We start from the raw sequence: 20,424 nt of genomic DNA, 5'->3' as shown, positions 1-20,424 counted from the left end.
GATCAGTATATATTTGTTTAGTTCTTTGTATAGTTAATTTATGAATTTATTTAATTTGTTATCGGTTATCTATAAATTCTTCTTGGACAAATAATAAGAAACTACTGATGTAAAAAGAACTGTCACTTAAATTAATACTGTTACTTTAAAACTTAATATTTAATATTTAATATTTAATACTTAACCTTCGTTACTAAAATAAATATGACTTAATGGTAACGTTAAGTGAAATTTAAAATATGTAAATAAAGTTTAAAGTGTGTTACGCTGTTTGAGTATTTTTAACTATATGATGAACGAGGGTTGTCCAAATTGCGGACAATTAACAAATGCTTCTTGCTCACGATTGATTGAGGACACTTGCGGTCATAAAAAGTGTCGGATTTGTTTACTGTACGAAGAACAAGGCTGTAAAACTTGCGAAAAAGAGCGATTGATACCTGCAATTATAGGTAAAAAAATATTACTTAAAATTCACGGTTTAATAATAATAATAAATGTATTTTTTTTGTTTTTAGGTACTGTTGGAAAATTTTTAACAAAAACAAGACTGGTTTTATCTGTTAATTTCGATAATTAGAATGTATATCGATAAAGCGATTAAAAAACACTTGGTTTTAATTGTCACAGTGGTTTGATAAATATTCATTAATTTCTAGTTAGCAATAATTTTATTTATGAAATAATATTCAGGTAACACTATTTATGATAAGGCCATATAATAATTAGACATTATTTATTATTTAAAATGATTGAGAATAATGATAGGCTCAGCTAGTTGAAATACTACACTCGGTATTTACTTTAAAGACTTGGACATTAATTACCGGTGTTTGCTAACCCCCTGAATAAAAAAAAGTATTGAGACAAAGAAAAAAGTATTGAAAAGTATTGGATTGACTAGAAAACCAATACTTTTCAATACTTTTTTCTTTGTCTCAATACCTTTTTTTTATCAGGGCGGAAAGCTATATAATTATTATTTTATCTTTAGTTTAAAAGTATGTCATCTTCTCCAAAATTTCAAGAGATGTTACTTTTTGCATTTATTTTTTAATAATTGAAAATTTTTTCAACCTTAATAATAATTGTTTCATTGCAAGGTTGCAATTCAGCTATTTCTGTAGCAATTTCAATTAAAAAAGAAAAAAAAATGAGGAATCCTCTCCAAACTATGCATCAAATTTATTATCCTCTTCTAAAAGGTTTTTTGTACAGATAATACCGTGATTAAAATGGAATGAAGAGGGATTAAAAAGTATGAAGAAGGATTAAAAATATTTCAACGTCAAACCACTGTGCATAAATTTTATAAAATATCGTTACATTATATAATACTAATAAAAATTCCACCATAAAAGAAAATTTTAGTTAATAATATAATTTTTTCATTTGCAAAGAAACTCTCCTCTTAAGTAATTTAAAATCTACACGTTATTTCACCTCAGATTATTAAACCATTTCAATATTTATTTTTCAGACTGTCAATATGACGATAAAGTACCTAAAAGCCCATCAATTATTCTGGATATTTCCGATGCAAAGTCAACAATAATAATAAAACGCCATCATGATGAACATTATCCAGATACTATTTGTGCGCCACTCGACCCGCCGATTCCTCACGAACAACATGAAGAAAGAAAAGAAAATTTATCCGAAGAGATAAATCCTTCACGACTTGACAACCTAGAAGGCTTAGCTTCAAGTCTCAAGCAGGATTATGTTCCAGATCCTCTACCTTTAGATAATTTAAACACTAATTTCTCCAAAATTTCAGATTCAAAGCCAGAAGAAGATAAAGTTAAACAAAGACGGCCTGATCGCAGCCACATCATCGTGCTATCCGTGGACCCTGAGATGTACAAATGCAGTATCTGCAACAAAATCTTCCGTAACAAGAAAGGAAAATGCTACCACGACGGTTGCATAACTGGGATTCGTCCGTACAAATGCGGAATTTGCGAGCGGAGCTTTGTCAAGAAGTCCCACTTCGAGTACCACGAGCGCGTCCATTCCGGCTACAAACCTTTTAAATGCAGCCTCTGCGACAAAGCATTTCCTCAGAAAAATAAATTGAACCGTCACATGCTGTCACACAGTTCGAAAAAACAGTTCGTTTGCACAAAGTGTGACAAAAGGTACAGCAAAAGAGACGATTTGAAAAGCCACATGATGGTCCACAGCGGGACACTTCCTTATTCTTGCGAGTCTTGTGGCAAATCTTTTAGATTGCGCAATAATCTTAATCGACACGCCTTCATTCATTCCAACGAGCGGCCTTACGCGTGTGATTATTGTGGGAAAAGTTTCAAAGACAAATCTTTGCTATCTAGACACAAGCGAACGCACTCCAAGGAGAGACCTTATTCTTGCGCGCATTGTTCCCGGGTTTTTCTCTCGAAAAGTGAGTTGACAAGACACTTGACTATTCACACTGATGTCAAACCATTTAATTGTAATATTTGTCAGACTTTCTTTCGACGGAAAGATAATCTCAATCGACATGTACGTCACCACCACTCTGAAGATTCAAACAACTTGAATAATTCAGGTGTTGGTACGTCCCAGAAAATTGAGAAGACAAAAGACAAAGTTAAGAAAAAAGTCGTTAGGAAAGAAAAGGGCAAAGGTAAAATTTCATCGAAAAATAAAGACATTGAAGAAAGAAACGAGATAATGACAAATATAAGAAGTGTCCATAATATTATATCAAGATGCGACGCGCGAGGTAATGTTTATCCGGTGATTAGAGCGACCAGTGAGTTGAGCAATGCAGTTTCTGTTATCAATGGTCCGATAAGCAGACTGAGTCCTGAGGACAAGGGCAGATTTGGGAGTGAAAAGAAGAAAGTTTTAACTTATACGGAGCCTATTTCGCCGGCAGAAGCGATCGTTATTAATCAGAGGATTGAAGAAAAACTGTACAACATAAATCAAGGACCGGGTACTTGTTATTATCGTGATTGTAATTCTAGTCGTATTAATGATGCGTCACGTGCTGGTCTGGGTCTTTCAGGTCGCGGTCTGCCTCCTCTGCCACCGATGAGACATAATTCACCGATACGCGCTGTCCCAAGGTACCAGAGGCGGGCTGACAGCTATTTTTCCCCGCCAAAGAGTACAAACTTGATTGAATTGAAAAGCCCGAAGAGTGATTGTGCGGTAGTAAAGGGTAACAGTGAGTGTGAGGCTGCTTGTGATAGTAATGGGGGTGTTGCTGTTGAAAGGAACAGTAATTCTAATGACAGAAAGGGTGTGTTCGAAGAAAGGGCTAATTGCGTGCCGACGATACAGAAAAATGTCGAGTTGGAGCATGAAAAAGAGACGAGGGAATTCGAGACGCACTGGCGACGCAGAACTCTCGAAAGTTTGAAGCCCCGTATCAATTTAAATAATTAAAGGTGAATTTTTTGGCTCTGATTTTGTTTATTGTGATTTATTTAAGATTTATTGATTAAATAGCGCTTGTTGAGATATGAGTTTTGTTTTTTAATTTTAGCTTCTAAATTTTTCAATTTTTTGAAAATTAAACTTTTAGAAAAATTTGTGATAATTAAAATTATTTAAAGTTCATTGGGAAGATAAATTATGAATATAGTTTTTATTATAAAATTTGTAAATTGAACTGGAAAAATATTTTTTTAGCATACGTTCATTGTGATATCTTTATTATTATTATTATTATTATTATTGTTATTATTATTATTATTATTATTATTATTATTATTATTATTATTATTATTATTATTATTATTATTATTATTATTATTATTATGATTATGATTATGATTGTTGAAGTAATTATAGAAAAGAAAAAATTAAATTTTTTAAATTTGTTGGCGATTAAAAAATAAGAATGTAAATTTGTATAAAAAATGTACTACTGATTTTAAAGTTGTAATTTAAAAGATAAATCAAGATTTCTGTCAATAAAACTATTGTAAGTAAGCAAAGTGATTGATATTTTGGTTTAATTATTTCATATTTTTTTTTTTTTTTTCATTTTTAGACAAAAGAGTTTCATTTTTCAATAGCTGTTCATGTACCAGTTTATGCACACTCCACGTATTTGTATATCTATATTTGTGAATAGAGATATACAAATACATAGAGTGAGCATGTACTGGTACATGAGCAGCTACTGAGGCTCTTACCCTAAATACATTTCTATAACAATTTTTCTTCTTATTATAATGACCTGCTAGGAATATCCCCTTTTGAATTCAAAAAATGAAAATAAAAAAGTAAAATGTTTTTATATCAAAAGGAAAACTATGAGAATATAAAGTAGTATTTGGACTTTGGGTCGTCATCTTTGTGGTAAAAATGTAAGAAATCAGAATAGAGAGTAACAAATATCTAAATAGAAGAGAAAATAAAGTGCGACTTATGTTGAAAAAATAAAAATCAACTCTGTTGAATGCTGAATGAAAAGCAGAATTCAATTTAAAACTATCTTTTACATTTTACTTCATATTTCATGTTTTATATCTCGACTTGAGCTTATAATCATACTTTTTTTTCAGATAACAAAAATTTTCAATGTCCTTTAGATGATATTGAACTCAGTCAATAGTTAAGAGAGTTTAAACTTGATTTCTTATTAGTCAACTTAAATAACAAAAGTTTTCTATTGATTTATTGAGAATTTGAAGATGTTTTTTTGTAAATTGATATTAAATTGCAAGTATATTTTTTTGTTTTAACTTTACTGATAAAAATTGGTTTTTTAAAATTAAAATTACGCTTGTGGTTATCAATTTTATTAATTCCCATGTAGCCCTTTCAGCTATATTAATTTTCATTTCTTTTACTGCTTGACCAGAGGACAGAAAAATTTTTGTTCTTTATTAAAAAATATTATGAGATCATATAAATACATATAAGTCTAGGTATCAAGGGTGTAAAATAAATTATTAAATGCATGAATGAAAGCTTAAAATAGCAACTGTATCATAATTCACAATATTTATTACTACCACGATACTGAAACGGAAACAAATAGATAAAATTGCGTAATCTAATTATAAAATTTGTGTGTGTGTGTGTGTGTGTGTGTGTGTGTGTGTGTGTAAGTATGTAAACCTCTTATAACTTCTGAACGGCTCAACCGATTTGATCGCAGTTAGTGTCATTCGAAAGGTCTTCGCCAAACTTAGATTTTTTGTAAGTTGGAACCGATTCTGACCAGTAGAATTCGAGAAATTGCAAAAAAAGTTTTTTTTTTTTTTCATTTTTTTTAAATATCTCCGAATTGGCTAAATCGATCGACCTTAAAAACTAATCAGCTCTTAACCTTGAAAACCCGCATCGATCGGCACCTAGAGCGCCAGAATCGGTTGATGCGTTCGTGAGATATCGTCGAAAAAAGTGTTTTTTTATAATAACTCTGAAATTTTTCATCAGATCAATTTTTTTTGTTCCAAATTTTTTATAGAGCTCAAAAAACCACATCGATCGCCGCCAACCACGTGAAAATCAGTTGATTTATTCAAAAGTTACAGCAGTTTGAAAATTAAAACATTCGTGTTTCATCGAATTTTGATAAAACTTTTGAGCTCAAAAGCATAGGAAAGCTATCTCTTTGAGCTCGGAGAGCTCCAAATAACAGAAAAATTGTATTTTTGAGCTCAAAGTTCAAAAACGTCATAAGTGCAATTTTAAGCGCCTACACGGAAAAAAATTAATAGTAAATGCAACATGATGCAGTCTTGGTAAATAAACATGATGAAATCATGTTGCATCCACATGATTTGTCATGTTCCGGCTACATGACAATTATGTTGCGGTAACATGAGAAAATCATGTGGCATCCACATGATTTACATGTGGATGCCACATGACAATCATGTTGCGGTAATATGAGAAAAATCATGTGGCAGCAACATGATTTTCATGTAGCCTTAATAGCTTAAAATTAAGCTGCAACAACTAAATATTTATGCTTCAGAAAAATTATTTATTATCAAGCAAATAGATTTTTTCGGATTTATAATATTGTAGATGAAAATTAGAGTAAATCATTAAATTAAATCATTTGTAATGATATTTTTGCTTAAGGGGTTATGGGTAGTCAGGAATTAAAAAAAATCGATTTTTTTTGCATTTTCTTAAGCAAGTAGCAAGTGTAATTAATCTTAAGAATATTGTCTGAAAGTTTGAAGTGAATCCGACAAATACTTTTCGAGTTATTCGACAAATAACCAAGGACGCTCCTGCACTCCAGAACGCTTGAGAGCAGGTAGTGTAAAACTTTAAATGCGTTTTTCTCAAAACTATGTTTTTTAAACTGGTGACCACTGTAACTCGAAAACCGCTCAGTAGATTTCAATGAAACTCATACAGTTTTTGGAAAACATAAAAATCTCGTGTCTGATCAAAGGATTTTTTTTTTCTTCAAAAATTTTGATTTTTTATAAACAATTAACTGTTGTTAACGTTTTTTCCCTAAAATCTAAAGAAAAATTTCTTGAGGCCGCTATTTTGTTAATATTAAACAAAAAAACATCGATCAGGCACTAGATTATCTATTTATTTATTCTATTAATGAAACTATTTTTTCTTGTCCGGTTGATTTTATATGAATCTTCAAGGATTTATGATGGTCACCGCAAAGACTTTTTTTTGAATTGGGTCAACACAAATAGTCATTTTTTTTTTTTTTTTTTTTTTTATAACCCCGCTTTTCAGACTTCAGTCTCGATGGGGGTATGGCCGAGACCGGAGGGGGACTCCAGGCTGATCGGTACATTAAGTTTGGCAGAATAAGTTTGGCGGTATTACATACTTTTTCAGCCTGGAGAGTAATGCGGCGATGGGCCGACTTTGGGGAAACTGCACGCATTCGCCTGTGCCCTACCGGTAGCACAGGGCTTGGGGAAACCATCGAAAAATCCAATCCTGTACAGTCCGGCGTGAGTTACGGGCACCGATGTTCACTGAAAATTAAATTTCAGCTCACACCGGGATTCGAACCCACGCCTCACAAGTCCCAAGCAAGCATGACAAGCGTTGTACCGCTTAGCCATGGGACTGGCTTCAACACAAACAGTCATAACTTATGAAATAATTAATTTTTAACTTCCCGCTACGAAAATCGAAGATTTTCAAAAATCAGGAAGTTATTGTTTTCACCCCGTTTTGCAAAAACCGAGTTTTCATCAGATCTCGACGTTTGAAGGTCACAGAAGCTTCCCTGACTATCCCTGCGAGGTTGTCACGGTGTCTGTATGTATGTATGTATGTATGTGTGTGTGTGTGTGTGTGTGTGTGTGTGTGTGTGTGTGTGTGTGTGTGTGTGTGTGTGTGTGTGTGTGTGTGTGTGTGTGTGTGTGTGTGTGTGTGTGTGTGTGTGTGTGTGTGTGTGTGTGTGTGTGTGTGTGTGTGTGTGTGTGTGAAAGTATGTGAACCGCTTATAACTTTTGAACGGCTTGACCGATTTCATCGCGGTTGGTGCCATTCGAAAGGGCTTGACCAAACTTAGATTTTGAAAACTATTTGGACCGATTCAGACCAATAAATTTTGAGAAATCTTAAAAAAACTGAAAAAAAAAATTTTTTCAAAAGTGGTTTTTTTGGAATAACTTTTAAACGGATTTACCGATCAAATTAACCAGCTCTTAAGATAAAAAAACCACGTCGATTGCCGCCAGTTCTGTCAAAATCCGTCGATTCGTTCGAGAGATATCGTGAACGAAAGAAAACCGAAAAAAGTGTTTTTTTGGAATAACTCCGAAATTTTTAGCGCGATCAATTCAAAATTTAAGATTCTTTGTGAGGCTTGAAAAACTGCGTCGAATGCTACCAACCGCGTGAAAATCGGTTTATTCATTCAAGAGTTATTGCGGTTTAAAAATTCAAAAAATAGTGTCATCAAATCCCTATCAGACTTTTGAGCTCGAAGAGCTCAAAAGCATAAGAAAACAATCTCTTTGAGCTTGAAGAGCTCAAAATAACCCATAAATTGTATTTTTGAGCTCTAAGAACTCAAAAACGTCATTGGTGCAATTTTAAGCGCCTAAGTATGGAATTAGCGGGAAGTTGCAGGGATGGCCTTCAGGGTCAACCGTTTTCCTAATTTTTTTTTTCAAGTTTTCGTGAAGTCAAGTCAAAACATTGAGTAATGATGCCATACTATTACTTTTTGAAAAAATAAAATGATTTGCTAGCAAAAAAAAATTATTAAAAATTCTCATTTTTTCATGTCTGACTACCCCTAACCCCTTAAATAAATTATGTTATTTTTTTGACAATTTTTTTTTAGTCAAAAACATTAGTACGTAGTAAGAATTTTTTTTAATAGAAAAGAATAAAATTTTTTCAAAAAAGCTCTGTGAGAAAATTTGTTCAAATGTGAACCAATCACTCAGCATTTCAACTGCGCATGCGCAAGAAGACAGCGATCTACTGTAACTTTGCAAAGTCAAACTACATTTGGTATACGAAAATAATAACAATTAATAATAATTTAATTACTTTTATTACAAACCAAAGCTATTGGCGATAAGAATCGTATATAATTTGAATAAACAAAGATATCGTTCACAAATTGTATAATTCAATAATTTACTCTTAGTTTCATCTGCAATATTATAAATACTAAAAAATCTAGTTACTTTATAATAAATAATGTTTTTGAAGCATAAATATTTAGTTGTTGCAGCTTAATTTTATTCTATTAAGGCTACATGAAAATCATGTTGCTGCCACATGATTGTCATGTGGCATCCACATGATAAATCATGTGGATGCCACATGATTTTCTTATGCTACCGCAACATGATTGTCATGTGGCATCCACATGATAAATGATGTGAATGCCAGATGATTTTCTCATGTTACCGCAACATGATTGTCATGTAGCCGAAACATGACAAATCATGTGGATGCAACATGATTTTATCATGTTTATTTACTATTTATTTTTTTCCGTGTAGGTATGGAATTAGCGGGAAGTTGCCGAGATGGCCTTCAGGGTCAACCATTTTTCTAATTTTTTTTCTTGGAATGGTATTTTATTATATCACTAATACAAAAATTAGTCAATAAACAACGTGAATTCTTAAAAATTATTAATTTATGCAAACGCATCGAATGGTTCAATTGACCCCCGCTTGGGGGCAATTCAACCACTGCTCGGGGTCAATTGAACCAATAATATTTAAAACTCAAACCCGAAATTTTAATAAGTGATTTATTAATTGTTACTTGTTAATATTACTATTGCACATTTTTAATGCACAGATATTCTATTATATAAATGAACTATGAATTAACAATGAACAAAAAAAGAGCAATCTCGTCTAAAAAAAATTGTTCACAGCTAATAAAATCAAAACGTGACATAATTACGAACATTTTTTGAACACCACAAAAAATCGAGAATTGGCCAGGTGCACGATGGTGCTGCCCTCATTTTTCATGCTTTTCCTATGTTAAATCAAACGGAGTAATTTAGTTCCAGTGGTCGCCATTAGCATTAAATCATGCTCTTCCCGTAAGATTTACACGTAAAAGTGGTAGTCAGCGCCAGCCCTCCCCACCATATACTTCGCACCCTGCCAATACTTTGAGACATACAGTCTGGATTGATCAATAAATTTTGAAAATTTTGTAACGTTTTTTTAGACATTTCTATGACTTATTTCCAAGTCACATGTAATAACCACGTATTAAAATTTATTTAAGAATTGTCTAAAAAATGTTAAAAATGACTTATTTATAACAAAATTTAGACAACTCGAATCATAGCTTCGTCCTGTGTGACTTATAAAAAAGTCATAAAATTATTCGAGAAAAGTTCAAAAAATGTCCAAAGAATGTTTAAAATGACTTATTTTTAAATAATTTTAGACACCTCGAATAAGGGATTTTTCCTGCGTTGTTCAGAAAAAAGTCATAACAGTGTTTAAAAATAGTTTACAAAATTCTCAAAATTTATCGACCAATCCAGACTCTGCATGTCTCGAAGCATTCTCGATTTTTTGTTAGGTGTTAAAAAAATGTCGTAATTGTGTCACGTTTTGATGCTACAAGCTGTGAACATTTTTTTAACAATTTTTTTTACACGGGATGTTGTAATAAGAAATAAAATTGTTAAAAATTTACAGCAAATTAATTTCTTATTACTACATTTACTAATTTTTTTCAAAAAAAATTTTTTCTCTTAGTACAGACGATAAAAATTAAAAAATCACTGATAATAAAAAGCAAAACAATTTATTTTCATTAGGATCGCACATTTGTAAATTCAAACAGATATGATAAGGGTGAATTGAGCAGAGAATTGGAGAGGGGTGAGATTTACACAAACATATCCTCTGCGTGCGCACTCTTTGAATGAACGTGCTTTTTGAACCTCAGTATCTCTTACGGTGTTCTCGAGTATAGAAACTAGCGTTGTTTATTGTTTCAATAAAAACTATCTTTCATTTTATTCATCAAGATAACATAAGTTAAAAATTTTTTGTTTTAGAGTAGTTTTTTCTTCTTTTTATTAAAATAAAGTTACATTTATAAATTTTGTAAAAGTGAGGGAAGAAATACATTTTTTATTAATTTTAATTAAACAAAAATAATTGTGATGAATTTTTAATTTTTGTGAGTTCAAAATAAAATGACAAAAAATTTTTTTCATAGTTTAAAAATGTTCAATGAAAATGATTGCTGTTATTATCAATTTGTCGGATATTTAAGAACAGGAACAACAAAATTCAACCGACAAAGGGCAAGTTAAGAAGTGATAATAACTTTTAATACGTTGAGTGCAATACAAAGTTTTGTTGGAAACTTCGAAAACTATTTATGCAATTGGATGTATTGAATAAAACCCGAAGTTTCAATGATGCATCAGAGACCTGAGATTACTTCAATTAAAGTTTCGTTAATTATAAGAAGTTACTTATTAAGATCATATTGCCACTGTGGAGTAATAAATATATTTATGCATTGTTGATATAAATAGTAAAGATTCAAATTCTTATGATAAAAAAATTTTGAAGTTAAGATTCGAATTAATAAAAAAGTGTAACTTTAAAAATTTGAATTTTATAAATATCAATTAATGTTAAGATAATCGTTGAAAAGAATTAAAATTATCATTAAGATATCACAATTATAATTATAGAGTGAAGTTTTTAATTAAAAGTCAATATTGAGCCGAGAATTCAAGAAAGCAAAAATTTCTTCTGGTTAAAAATTGATGAACACTTTTTGAAAACATTCGATTTTTCCGACTAAAATTCGTACATAAATTAAAATATCAAAATTGTACAAATTAAATTTATAAAGTAAGATAAATATTGACTAAAAAAGTTTGATATTTTAAAATTGTGAAAAAAATATATTTGTCATCAAAAGTGGAGGTTAAAAAAAAAATTTAAACAGTTTTCTTGCAAAACAAAAAAAATTAAGTAAAATTTGATATTAAAAAAAAAAAAAAACAAAATTAAAAATTGAAAACAAATATTGTGTTTAAAATGAAATTTACAAACAAAGAAGCACATTGAATTAAAAAGAACTAAATAATAACAATGAAAATTAAATTTCAATAAAAAAGTCCGCGAACGAATATGAGGTATAAACAGTAAATCTAAACAAAACAAAAATAATGACTTCAGATAGTTTGAACAGATTGTACAATTGCACTGCAAAAATACTCGATCAAAACCTAACAATATTACAAGAATTAAATCGTAGTGAATTGTTATCAGTCCTCGACCAAGTGTTAAGCTCTGACAGTCGTAATTTACTACGCGTTAATTTCACCGACTGTTTATTTACTGGGCAAGAACGTCCCTTCGATTTGCCGTGGTGGCAAAAATTGTCATGGTCCTGTGTTTTCGCAATCATGCTGATCGTTGCGACAGGCGGAAATATTATAGTCATGTGGATTGTACTAGGTAAGCATAAATATAAATATAAACGCATTTAGTTGTAACAAATCCTTAAATATTCATTAATTTATAGAGTATATGATTTATTGATATATATCATATCGAGGCAAATTAATCCGATATTAGTCCGCATTATTACATTCCACTCATATGCGGCATTAACTCTATTTACTCGCAATAACTTAGTTTACAAATATCTATGTTAATATTTACGATACGTTAATCCTCTCATGTCTTGGATATGAGATAAATAAGGCATACATAGATTATTACATTGATCAAGAGATAACGACATGCAGGGATATTTGTATAGATAAATAAATTATTGAAATAGCATGGCTCAATTTCGCGTTGGTTCGCTGATTATCTAATCAATCATATTACATATGTTTAAATTTATATGATACATCTACACTGAAAAAAATTAACTTGATTCAAGGGAATAACTGTTGAATCAAGAAAATTATTTTTAAGGGTTTAAATATCTTGTATTAAGCAAAAAAATTTTTCTAGGCTTAAGTAAATTTCATTTAATTAAAAAATTAAGTTTCTTCATGATTCAAGTTAATTTTTTTTCAGTGCAATAATGAAATTGAGCGATATTTACTCATTATTTTGTAGAAATTTTTTTAACTTCCCGCTATGAAAATCAATGATTTTTTAAAAAATTGGGAAATTATTGGTTCTACCCCGTTTTTAGAAAATCGAGTTTTCATCAGATCTCGACATTTTGAGGTCCTAGGAAGCTTTCCTAACTTTTTTAACGATGGTATCTGTATGTGTGTATGTATGTATGTATGTGAATCTCATATAACTTTTAAACGGCTTGACTAATTTAAACGGAATTGGCAGCAATCGAAAGAGTTTCTTTGTCCCTAGATATTTTATACTATTTTAGGTTGTTCGGGCGGGTCGATTTTTTTTTTTTTAATTATTTTTAATCTGCTGAATCAATCGATTCCAAAAACTAATCAGCTTTTAAGCTTAAAAAACTGCATCGATTACCGTCAACGCAATCAAAATCAGTTAATTCGTTCGTGAGATATCGTGAACAAAAATTTGGGAAAAAGTGTTTTTCCTACATAACTCCGACATTTCTTCCTGGATTATTTTTGATTTCAAAAGATAATTTTTAGAGCTTAAAAAATCACGTCAATCGCCGCCAAGAACGTTAAAATCGGTTGATTGTTTCGTGAGTTATCGTTGTCAAACAAAATCGGAAAAAGTGAATTTTTTTAATTTCTCCAAAATTTGTGTAATTTGTGTAACGAAGGTAAATCATAGAATTTAAAAAACTGCGCCGAATGCTGACAACCGCATAAAAATCGGTTTATTTATTCAAAAGGAATTGCAGTTTTAAAATTTTAAGAATAGTGTTTCATTAAACTTCTATATATTAAACTTCTATATTAAACTTCTATCAGGCTTTTGAGCTCGAAGAGCTCAAAAGTATAGAACAGCTAACTCTTTGAGCTCGGAGAGCTCAAAATAACACATAAATTGTAATCTTGAGTTCGAAGAGCTCAGAAACGTCATAAGTGCAATTATTTTTTCAACGATATCTTATGTTGATTCTCAGCTTATTATAACAATAAGCCGGAATGATAATTTTATGTTCATTAAAATAACATGGTTTTTACATCGATGAAGCTCTACAATCCGCAAGATATTGGTTATCATATTCTATTATTGAAATATTCATTTCATAGGTACCTTTAAATTAACAATTTAATAGTTATTAACGTAACAGATGTGTCAGAGTAGTCGAGAGGCAAAATTGTAAATTTTGATTGAAAACAGTGTGCTCGAATTAAAAGCAATATTGGATGGTGAAAAAGATAGTGAAGACTCTTTGGAAATATAAAATTTATTTTAAAATTCAGTAAATTAATAATTTTTTCCCCTTTCAGTCCCATGGCTAAGCGGTATAATGCTTGTCATGCTTGCTTGGGACTGGTGAGGCGTGGGTTCGAATCCCGGTGTGAGCTGAAATTTAATTTTCAGTGAACATCGGTGCTCGTAACTCACGCCGGGCTGTACAGGTTTGGGTTTTTCGATGGTTTCCCCAAGCCCTGTGCTACCGGTGGGGCACAGGCAAATGCGTGCAGTTTCCCCAAAGTCGGCCCATCGCCGCATTACTCTCCAGGCTGAAAAAGTATGTAATACCGCCAAACTTAATGTACCGATCAGCCTGGAGTCCCCTTCCGGTCTCGGCCGGACCCCCATCGAGACAGAAGTCTGAAAAGCGGGGTTAAAATAAAAAAAAAAAAAAAAAAATAATTTTTTCCCTGACTTTGAATTCTACGTTCCATTAAATGGAAGTTCCATTAAATGGAAGACCATTATCTGTTAGACTTTTCATTATTCGGTTGTAATCAAATTATAATAAATTGAAAAATATTGAATAAGTAAAACTGAATTTTTTTATTTATTCACACTTTTCAATTCAACCTATTGCCGTGTAATTTAAGCATCAACACAATGCAATTCTTAAATCCTCCGTGATACCGAATAAGAACGACAAACTGAATTTAAAATGAAAAAACTCTTACAATTAATTTTCACTCGAAGAAGTAATTGAAGTATGAAAGAAATTATTAATAAAATGCAACTTCACGTTTATGCTGAATAATTTCTATTAATTACAGATATATTTAACATTAATTTAATAAAATATTTTATTATTATTTATTCATATGAATGAAATCCGAGCATTAAAATTTAATTGGTAAGAAAAGTGAATAGTTTTTTGTAGAAATGTAAAAAGTTTCAATGAAAGCTCTAGTATGAGCAATTCAGCGGTGGCGTATACAAAATATAGGAAAAACTAATACTTAAATAATTGAGTTTATTATTGAATAGAAAATCTTTATACACGCCGTCTTAGAGTAAACTTTTTAATCGGATGATAGCCATTGATATAACCAATACTCTTTTAGAAAATGGTTGTATCAATGTTCTTAATGGCTATCAGTCGCTATACTAATCGGTTCTTTTTACTAACTTCTTCTTTGTACAAAACATAGAAGCGTTGAAATTTCTTTCATGAAGTTTGCATTTATTTCTTTTCATCTTTAGTACTTCAGTCTGTATTGAATTTGGATTTACTTCTATTTATTGAAACTATCAATATAAAATCTTGTGTGACAATATTGATTCCTTTAGATACTTTTTTTCAAAGAATACGCAACAATAAATCAGAATATTCTAAACACGGTTTTCATAAGCATAAAAGTTTTATGCATATTATATGTATGAAGTTATATAATACGCCTGAAAAAGAATACGAGAAATATTGTCGGTAGTGTTTTTTAATTTATGATGAATGAAGAATCATGATGGAATAAAAGTTTATAATATATTGTCATTCAATTCATAAATCATACAAGATCAACAAGTTTTCTCTTGGAATACTCTCCTATAGTATCACTTAAATTATTAATATCACATTATAACTTTCTTTATGCATTTTTATGAAGATATTTACGGCGAGGAAGTAGAAACTGTAGTGGGTGTAATTCGTGAAAAAAAGAGTTAAAAAGTTTTTAATTATTCCAAAGTTTCATATTGATGTCTTTATTATTTTTTTTTAGTTTTAGTAAAATGAGAAAAAGAAAAAATATTGTCCAGACAAGGATTTAACTTAAGAATTTATTTAAATAAATCATTTAATTAATTAATTTTTCCTTTATTTATGGATTAAAATTAAAAAAAAAATTAGGAAAACGGTTGACCCTAAAGGCTATCTCTGCAGCTCCCCGCTAATTCACTGATAGAAGGATTTCTTAGTATTTAAAAAGATTTCTTTGTATTTAAGAAATCATTTCTGAAACATCATTTCTTAGTATTTAAAAAATATTTCTTAGTATTTAAGAAATGATTTCTGAAATACAAAGAAATCTTCTTAAATGCTAAGAAATCCTTCTATCAGTGTTCCATACACGGAGAAAATTAAATGATAGCAGTTACTATCTATTTATGATAAAACTTTTTATCATCAACCCGATGGTAGTGACAACTACCTGGATGATTGTATAAATCATCTAGATTGTAACAGTTACCATATTTATGATATGATTCGATCCGATCGGCCGAACCGTTCGAAAGTTATAAGAGGTTTACATACATACACACACACACCTGCGGCAGAGGAGAAACTGCTACCAGGCGCGTCTCCCCGTAGCGGATGGGAGAACGCTCGCTGTCCTTGGATGACACTAGGTCTCTTAGTTGATGAGGTACAGAGGGTAGGAGCCAAATAAAATACGCTCCTGTGGACAAAACTCCCCCCCCCCCTTTAATAGGTTGGTCACACTAACTGACCTAGCAAGACGATCGTTCCCTGCTGTAACTCACTGGGAGTGTCCGGAACTCGTGTCGATTATTTCCGACGATGCAGGCTACGGCTGATGTGAGCTTGCTCTGCCGAGGTGTAAGTTGCAGTAGCGGATCAGGAGCCAGCCACTTCGGGCCTTGATCAGGAAGTACGCAGTGAGTGTTAGAGATCGGAATCTTCACCACTCCGAGCGAGTCTAGTCCGTCCGTGTATTCCGGGACTGGCTAAGTGTCGGCTAGGCCTCAGGGAACTGGGGTAGGAGTACTATCTCCGAGGGTACGCCCGTTCCTAGTTATGACAACCTGCTCCACTTTGTACGATGCGCTGGTAAATCAAAAAGTATGAGTAATTTACAGGAAACAAACAAGAGTGGAAACGGGCTTCATGCCCAACAAGCAGTGATTGAAGCAAGCGCTGAAATGAAGAGAACGCAAGCGCTGGAGCGCCTTGAAAAGCTGACCATTGAGCTGCAAGAGTTTGTCCAAACTAAGGTCAATTTCCACAAGGAGATAAAGACCAAGACAACCGGTGTAGTCAATGCTCTTGGAAGATTCAAGAAACTGGACGAGGAATGGCAGTCATCACGACGACGCATTCAAACTGAAGTTGAGACGGAAGAAGCAATGGACACTGGAGCCAACGGTGACGACGAATCTGCTGCTGAGGACAAGGGTGAAACTGACACAAGGCCTGGAAAGAGAAAGGACCGAAATTCGCCAGAGCCAACCGACAAAGTCACAAAGAAGAAGGACTTGAAAAAAAGCCCTCCCCAACGACTGGCAGGCAGGGCGACGAACCTAAGAAGGCGACTGATTGGGAAAAAGTACAGTCTAACCCTAGTAGAAATGAAATCAAGTTTTTAGCCAGTAACTGGCCAGTTTTACTAGACTTAAACCAGTAACTGGCCAGTGTAATATCCAGTTTCTGTCTAGTAACTGGCCAGTTTTACTAGAGATTTAACAAAACATTATGGCGGCTTTAGTGAAACTGTCAGTTTCGAATTCTGAAGTTATTAGGCGTTATTAAAATTGTCAAATAAATTCAAAATAATGTTTAATAAACGATATGATATAAAAAAGTTTCATTTATGTGTACATTATAAAATAGATAACATCATTAGTCTGATAGACTAATAATAAATCTAACAATAGAATAAGAAAATAATTATTTTGAATTGGAGATTTGTTTTTAATGCCCACAGTCGCAATTTATATATTGTGTCATTTTTTTTCACTGTATCCATTTTGAAATATATACTGGAAATTATTTACACGTTAATAAACACTAATTTTGATTGATTTATACTGTTTTTTAATAATAATAATTACAATAATGATGCGTACAGGTTAACAAAAAAAATAAACAAACATACACACACTAGTAAAGATACACTGTCGGTGTAACTAATGTTTATGACTTAGTTGTAGGTGGCGCGATTTCAAGTTTTTACTCGATATCACTGGCCAGTTACTGGTTTATATCCAGTGAAAACTCGATTATTTCTACTAGGGAAGAAGGAGTAGAGGAAGCTAGCTAGAGAGCAACTCTCAAAGCAGTCGTCGAAGGAGCCCAGGCCAGAGCCTAAGCGGAAAAAACCACACAAATGGATCAGACCCGACGCACTGATCATCCGCCCAGCCGAGAAAACAAAGTATGCTGAGATTCTGCGTCGCATAAATCCCAGATGAGCAGGTTCGTTCAACGGTAGATAAGATCAACAAGACCAGAAGTGGCGACTTGTTGATTACGATTTCGAGGAAGAGCACTGACAAAGGCCAAGCCCTCCAAAAATTTTGAAATTTTAATCGATCGAAGTAGGAATTTCGATGTAATTCCAAAAAAAAACATTTTTTTCGGTTTTTTTTCGACAACGATTAATTCACGAACGAATCAACTGATCGTTATTGTTATCCACAAACGCTAGATTATTTCAAATGGATCCTCATAATGGTACTTCATCTTATCTGCCACCCGGTTCTTTTAATAGCCACACCTTCCATACCTACTTTGAAAACTGCTTTCCTGGTGCGTTGCGGTCGTGGTATTCTTTTTGATTTCCTTTTTGCGTTTTCCAAATTTGTCCTTGCCAGTCTTTGAATCGTTTCTAGCATTTCCACTAGATTAGTCAAATAGTCGTGGTAAGTTTTACCAGCTGTATCTGCTCCTAATGAAAATTCAGATGGTATGCTTGCAGTTCGCCCAAATACTAGTTCATGGGTGTAATTGGTTGCTTCGTTAACTGACGTGTTATATGAGAACATTAGCGAAGTCCAGCCAGTCGTCCCACTCTCTATTTTGGTCGATGAAGTTTCTCAGGTATTCTGTTAACGAATGATGACTCCTCTTAATGGAACCGTTGCTCTGCGGGTGGTATGCGGTTATATTAAGATGTCTGATTTTAAATAACTTACACAGGCTTTGCATCGTTTCACTCATGAAGTTCGTTTCTTTATCTGTCAGGATCGCTTGTGGTGCTCCAAACAAACAGATGACTTTTTCCGCTAATGCCTTCGCGACGTCTCCAGCTTCTTGATGTTTCAACGGAATGGCAATGGCGAATTTTGTTAGCAAATCCTGTACTGTTAATATGTATCTATAGCCCTGTCTTGTTAATTCTCGTGGCCCATAGATATCCATAGATATTTTCTCGAAGGCTGTCTCGGGAGTATCAATGATAACCATAGGCTTTTTTGGTTTTACACGTACTAGTTTTCGCTGTTGACAAATAAAACAAGTCTTGATGTAGTTCCTTACATTCTGCTGCATAGTTCTCCAGTAAAATTGGCTTCTTATGCGGCGATACGTCTTCGTCATGCCCTTGTGTCCTCCTACAGCTGATGTATGGTGATCTCTTATTAGTGATCTTCTATTGGTAGCTTTCGGCACTTCTAATTTTCCACTGCATACAATTATTTTTATTTCCGTATTCGAAAATATCTCTCTCGATCTTGATACGTAGTACGCTTGCATCGTTTTACTGAGTTAATCGATCCCTCTGTAGGCATTCGTAGTGTTTTGCATGTTGTTTTTCGTTTCAGCCAGCTGTTTTCCAACGATGACGCAACCGTGTCCAGCACTTCTTCATCTGTTCTACTGATGGCGTTGGCTGCATATATCATTCAAATCCCCATCTTTTCTTTTATTTATTATTAACACATCCGCCTTTTTCTAGATTATCTTTTTGTTTGGCCATATTCCCCATATTTATCCACTTCTATTTCTAAAAAAAGTACATCAAACTAAGTCCGAGTTTATCTCCTCCACTGGCAGGTAGGAAGAATACGAAGTTGATCGTTGGACATCTGTTACTGTGCTGCCTGGTGTATTTTACATTTGATTTTTCTTCTGGATCGGTGCAGTATCCTTCTGGCATCGTTTAACTCGCGGTGCGTTGGATTTACGGTGTCGCTGTCGTCTGTACTTTCGTTGTTCCGGGATTTTCCGTTAATAACCGCTTTGCCCCCATAAATCATCCCGAGATTCTCTACTTCCTTGTCCTGCGTTTCCAGATCCTATTACTTCATCGTCGCTTTCGTTAATCACTGCTCTCTTCTCGTTCTGATGGCTGGAACCTGGCCTCGCCCTTTGTGTTTCCGGTGCCGAATCCGGCGTATCTTTGTCACTTTCCGAATCTTCTTAGTGGCTTTCGTTCATTCTATTGTTACTAGCTACTGCAGCATCTTTTACCGCTTCTTGTTTGATATTGTCGCTGCTTATGAGTGTTTTCCGGTTGCAGCCTTGGTGTTATCTTGGGTTTGTTTTTGCTTCCTTTTGGACGTCCTCTCTTTCTTTTTTCTGTCTGCATTCTCGAGGGTCCCGCTACTGCTGACGTCAGCTCCATATCTTACGTTGGGATTCTTTTCAGGAATTCAGAGTCAAATGTCGAGTCGTCGCCGGAATGCTCCTTTCTGTTCAGCATTCGTTTTTTTTTTCTACGTGCTCTTTTCCTTGGACCGCCCTGCTCCGTTGATGATGGTTCTGTGTTTTCCTTCCTCCCTCTTTTTGCCATGTCTACTTCTGCTAATGACAGAAGCTGACCGTTTTCGTCTCGTACTGGGTTCCTGGAAAGCGCATCTGCATTTGAATTCGTTCTTACCTGAACGATGTAATAATATCGACCCATCGCCGTAGATACCACTAGGACTCTTTCGTTGACTTCAGCCACGCTAATGGTTGATGGTCAGTGACTAA

The 20,424-nt window shown here is 33.2% G+C and overlaps 2 protein-coding genes across 2 annotated transcripts in view; both read left to right on the top strand.

The window, feature by feature from the left end:
• Positions 1–24: 24 nt before the first annotated feature.
• LOC123264947 (zinc finger protein 43-like) lies at positions 25–3,499 on the top strand. The gene is made up of 2 exons (XM_044728478.1): positions 25–452; positions 1,481–3,499. Exons 1-2 carry the CDS (start codon positions 290–292, stop codon positions 3,400–3,402), a joined length of 2,085 nt encoding a protein of 694 aa, XP_044584413.1. The 5' UTR covers positions 25–289; the 3' UTR covers positions 3,403–3,499.
• Positions 3,500–11,466: 7,967 nt separating this feature from the next.
• Positions 11,467–20,424, top strand: part of LOC123265114 (tachykinin-like peptides receptor 86C) — a 114,952-nt gene continuing 105,994 nt past the window's right edge. The window contains exon 1 of the mRNA XM_044728756.1: positions 11,467–11,903. Coding sequence (XP_044584691.1) covers positions 11,612–11,903 — 292 coding nt within the window. The 5' untranslated portion in view covers positions 11,467–11,611. The remainder of the gene's footprint in view (positions 11,904–20,424) is intronic.

The sequence above is a fragment of the Cotesia glomerata genome, linkage group LG5 (genome assembly GCF_020080835.1).
Source record: "Cotesia glomerata isolate CgM1 linkage group LG5, MPM_Cglom_v2.3, whole genome shotgun sequence".
NCBI lineage: Eukaryota > Metazoa > Arthropoda > Insecta > Hymenoptera > Braconidae > Cotesia > Cotesia glomerata.
The sequence above is the reverse complement of the archived record's forward strand: the minus strand, read 5'-3'. Positions and strand labels throughout refer to the sequence as shown.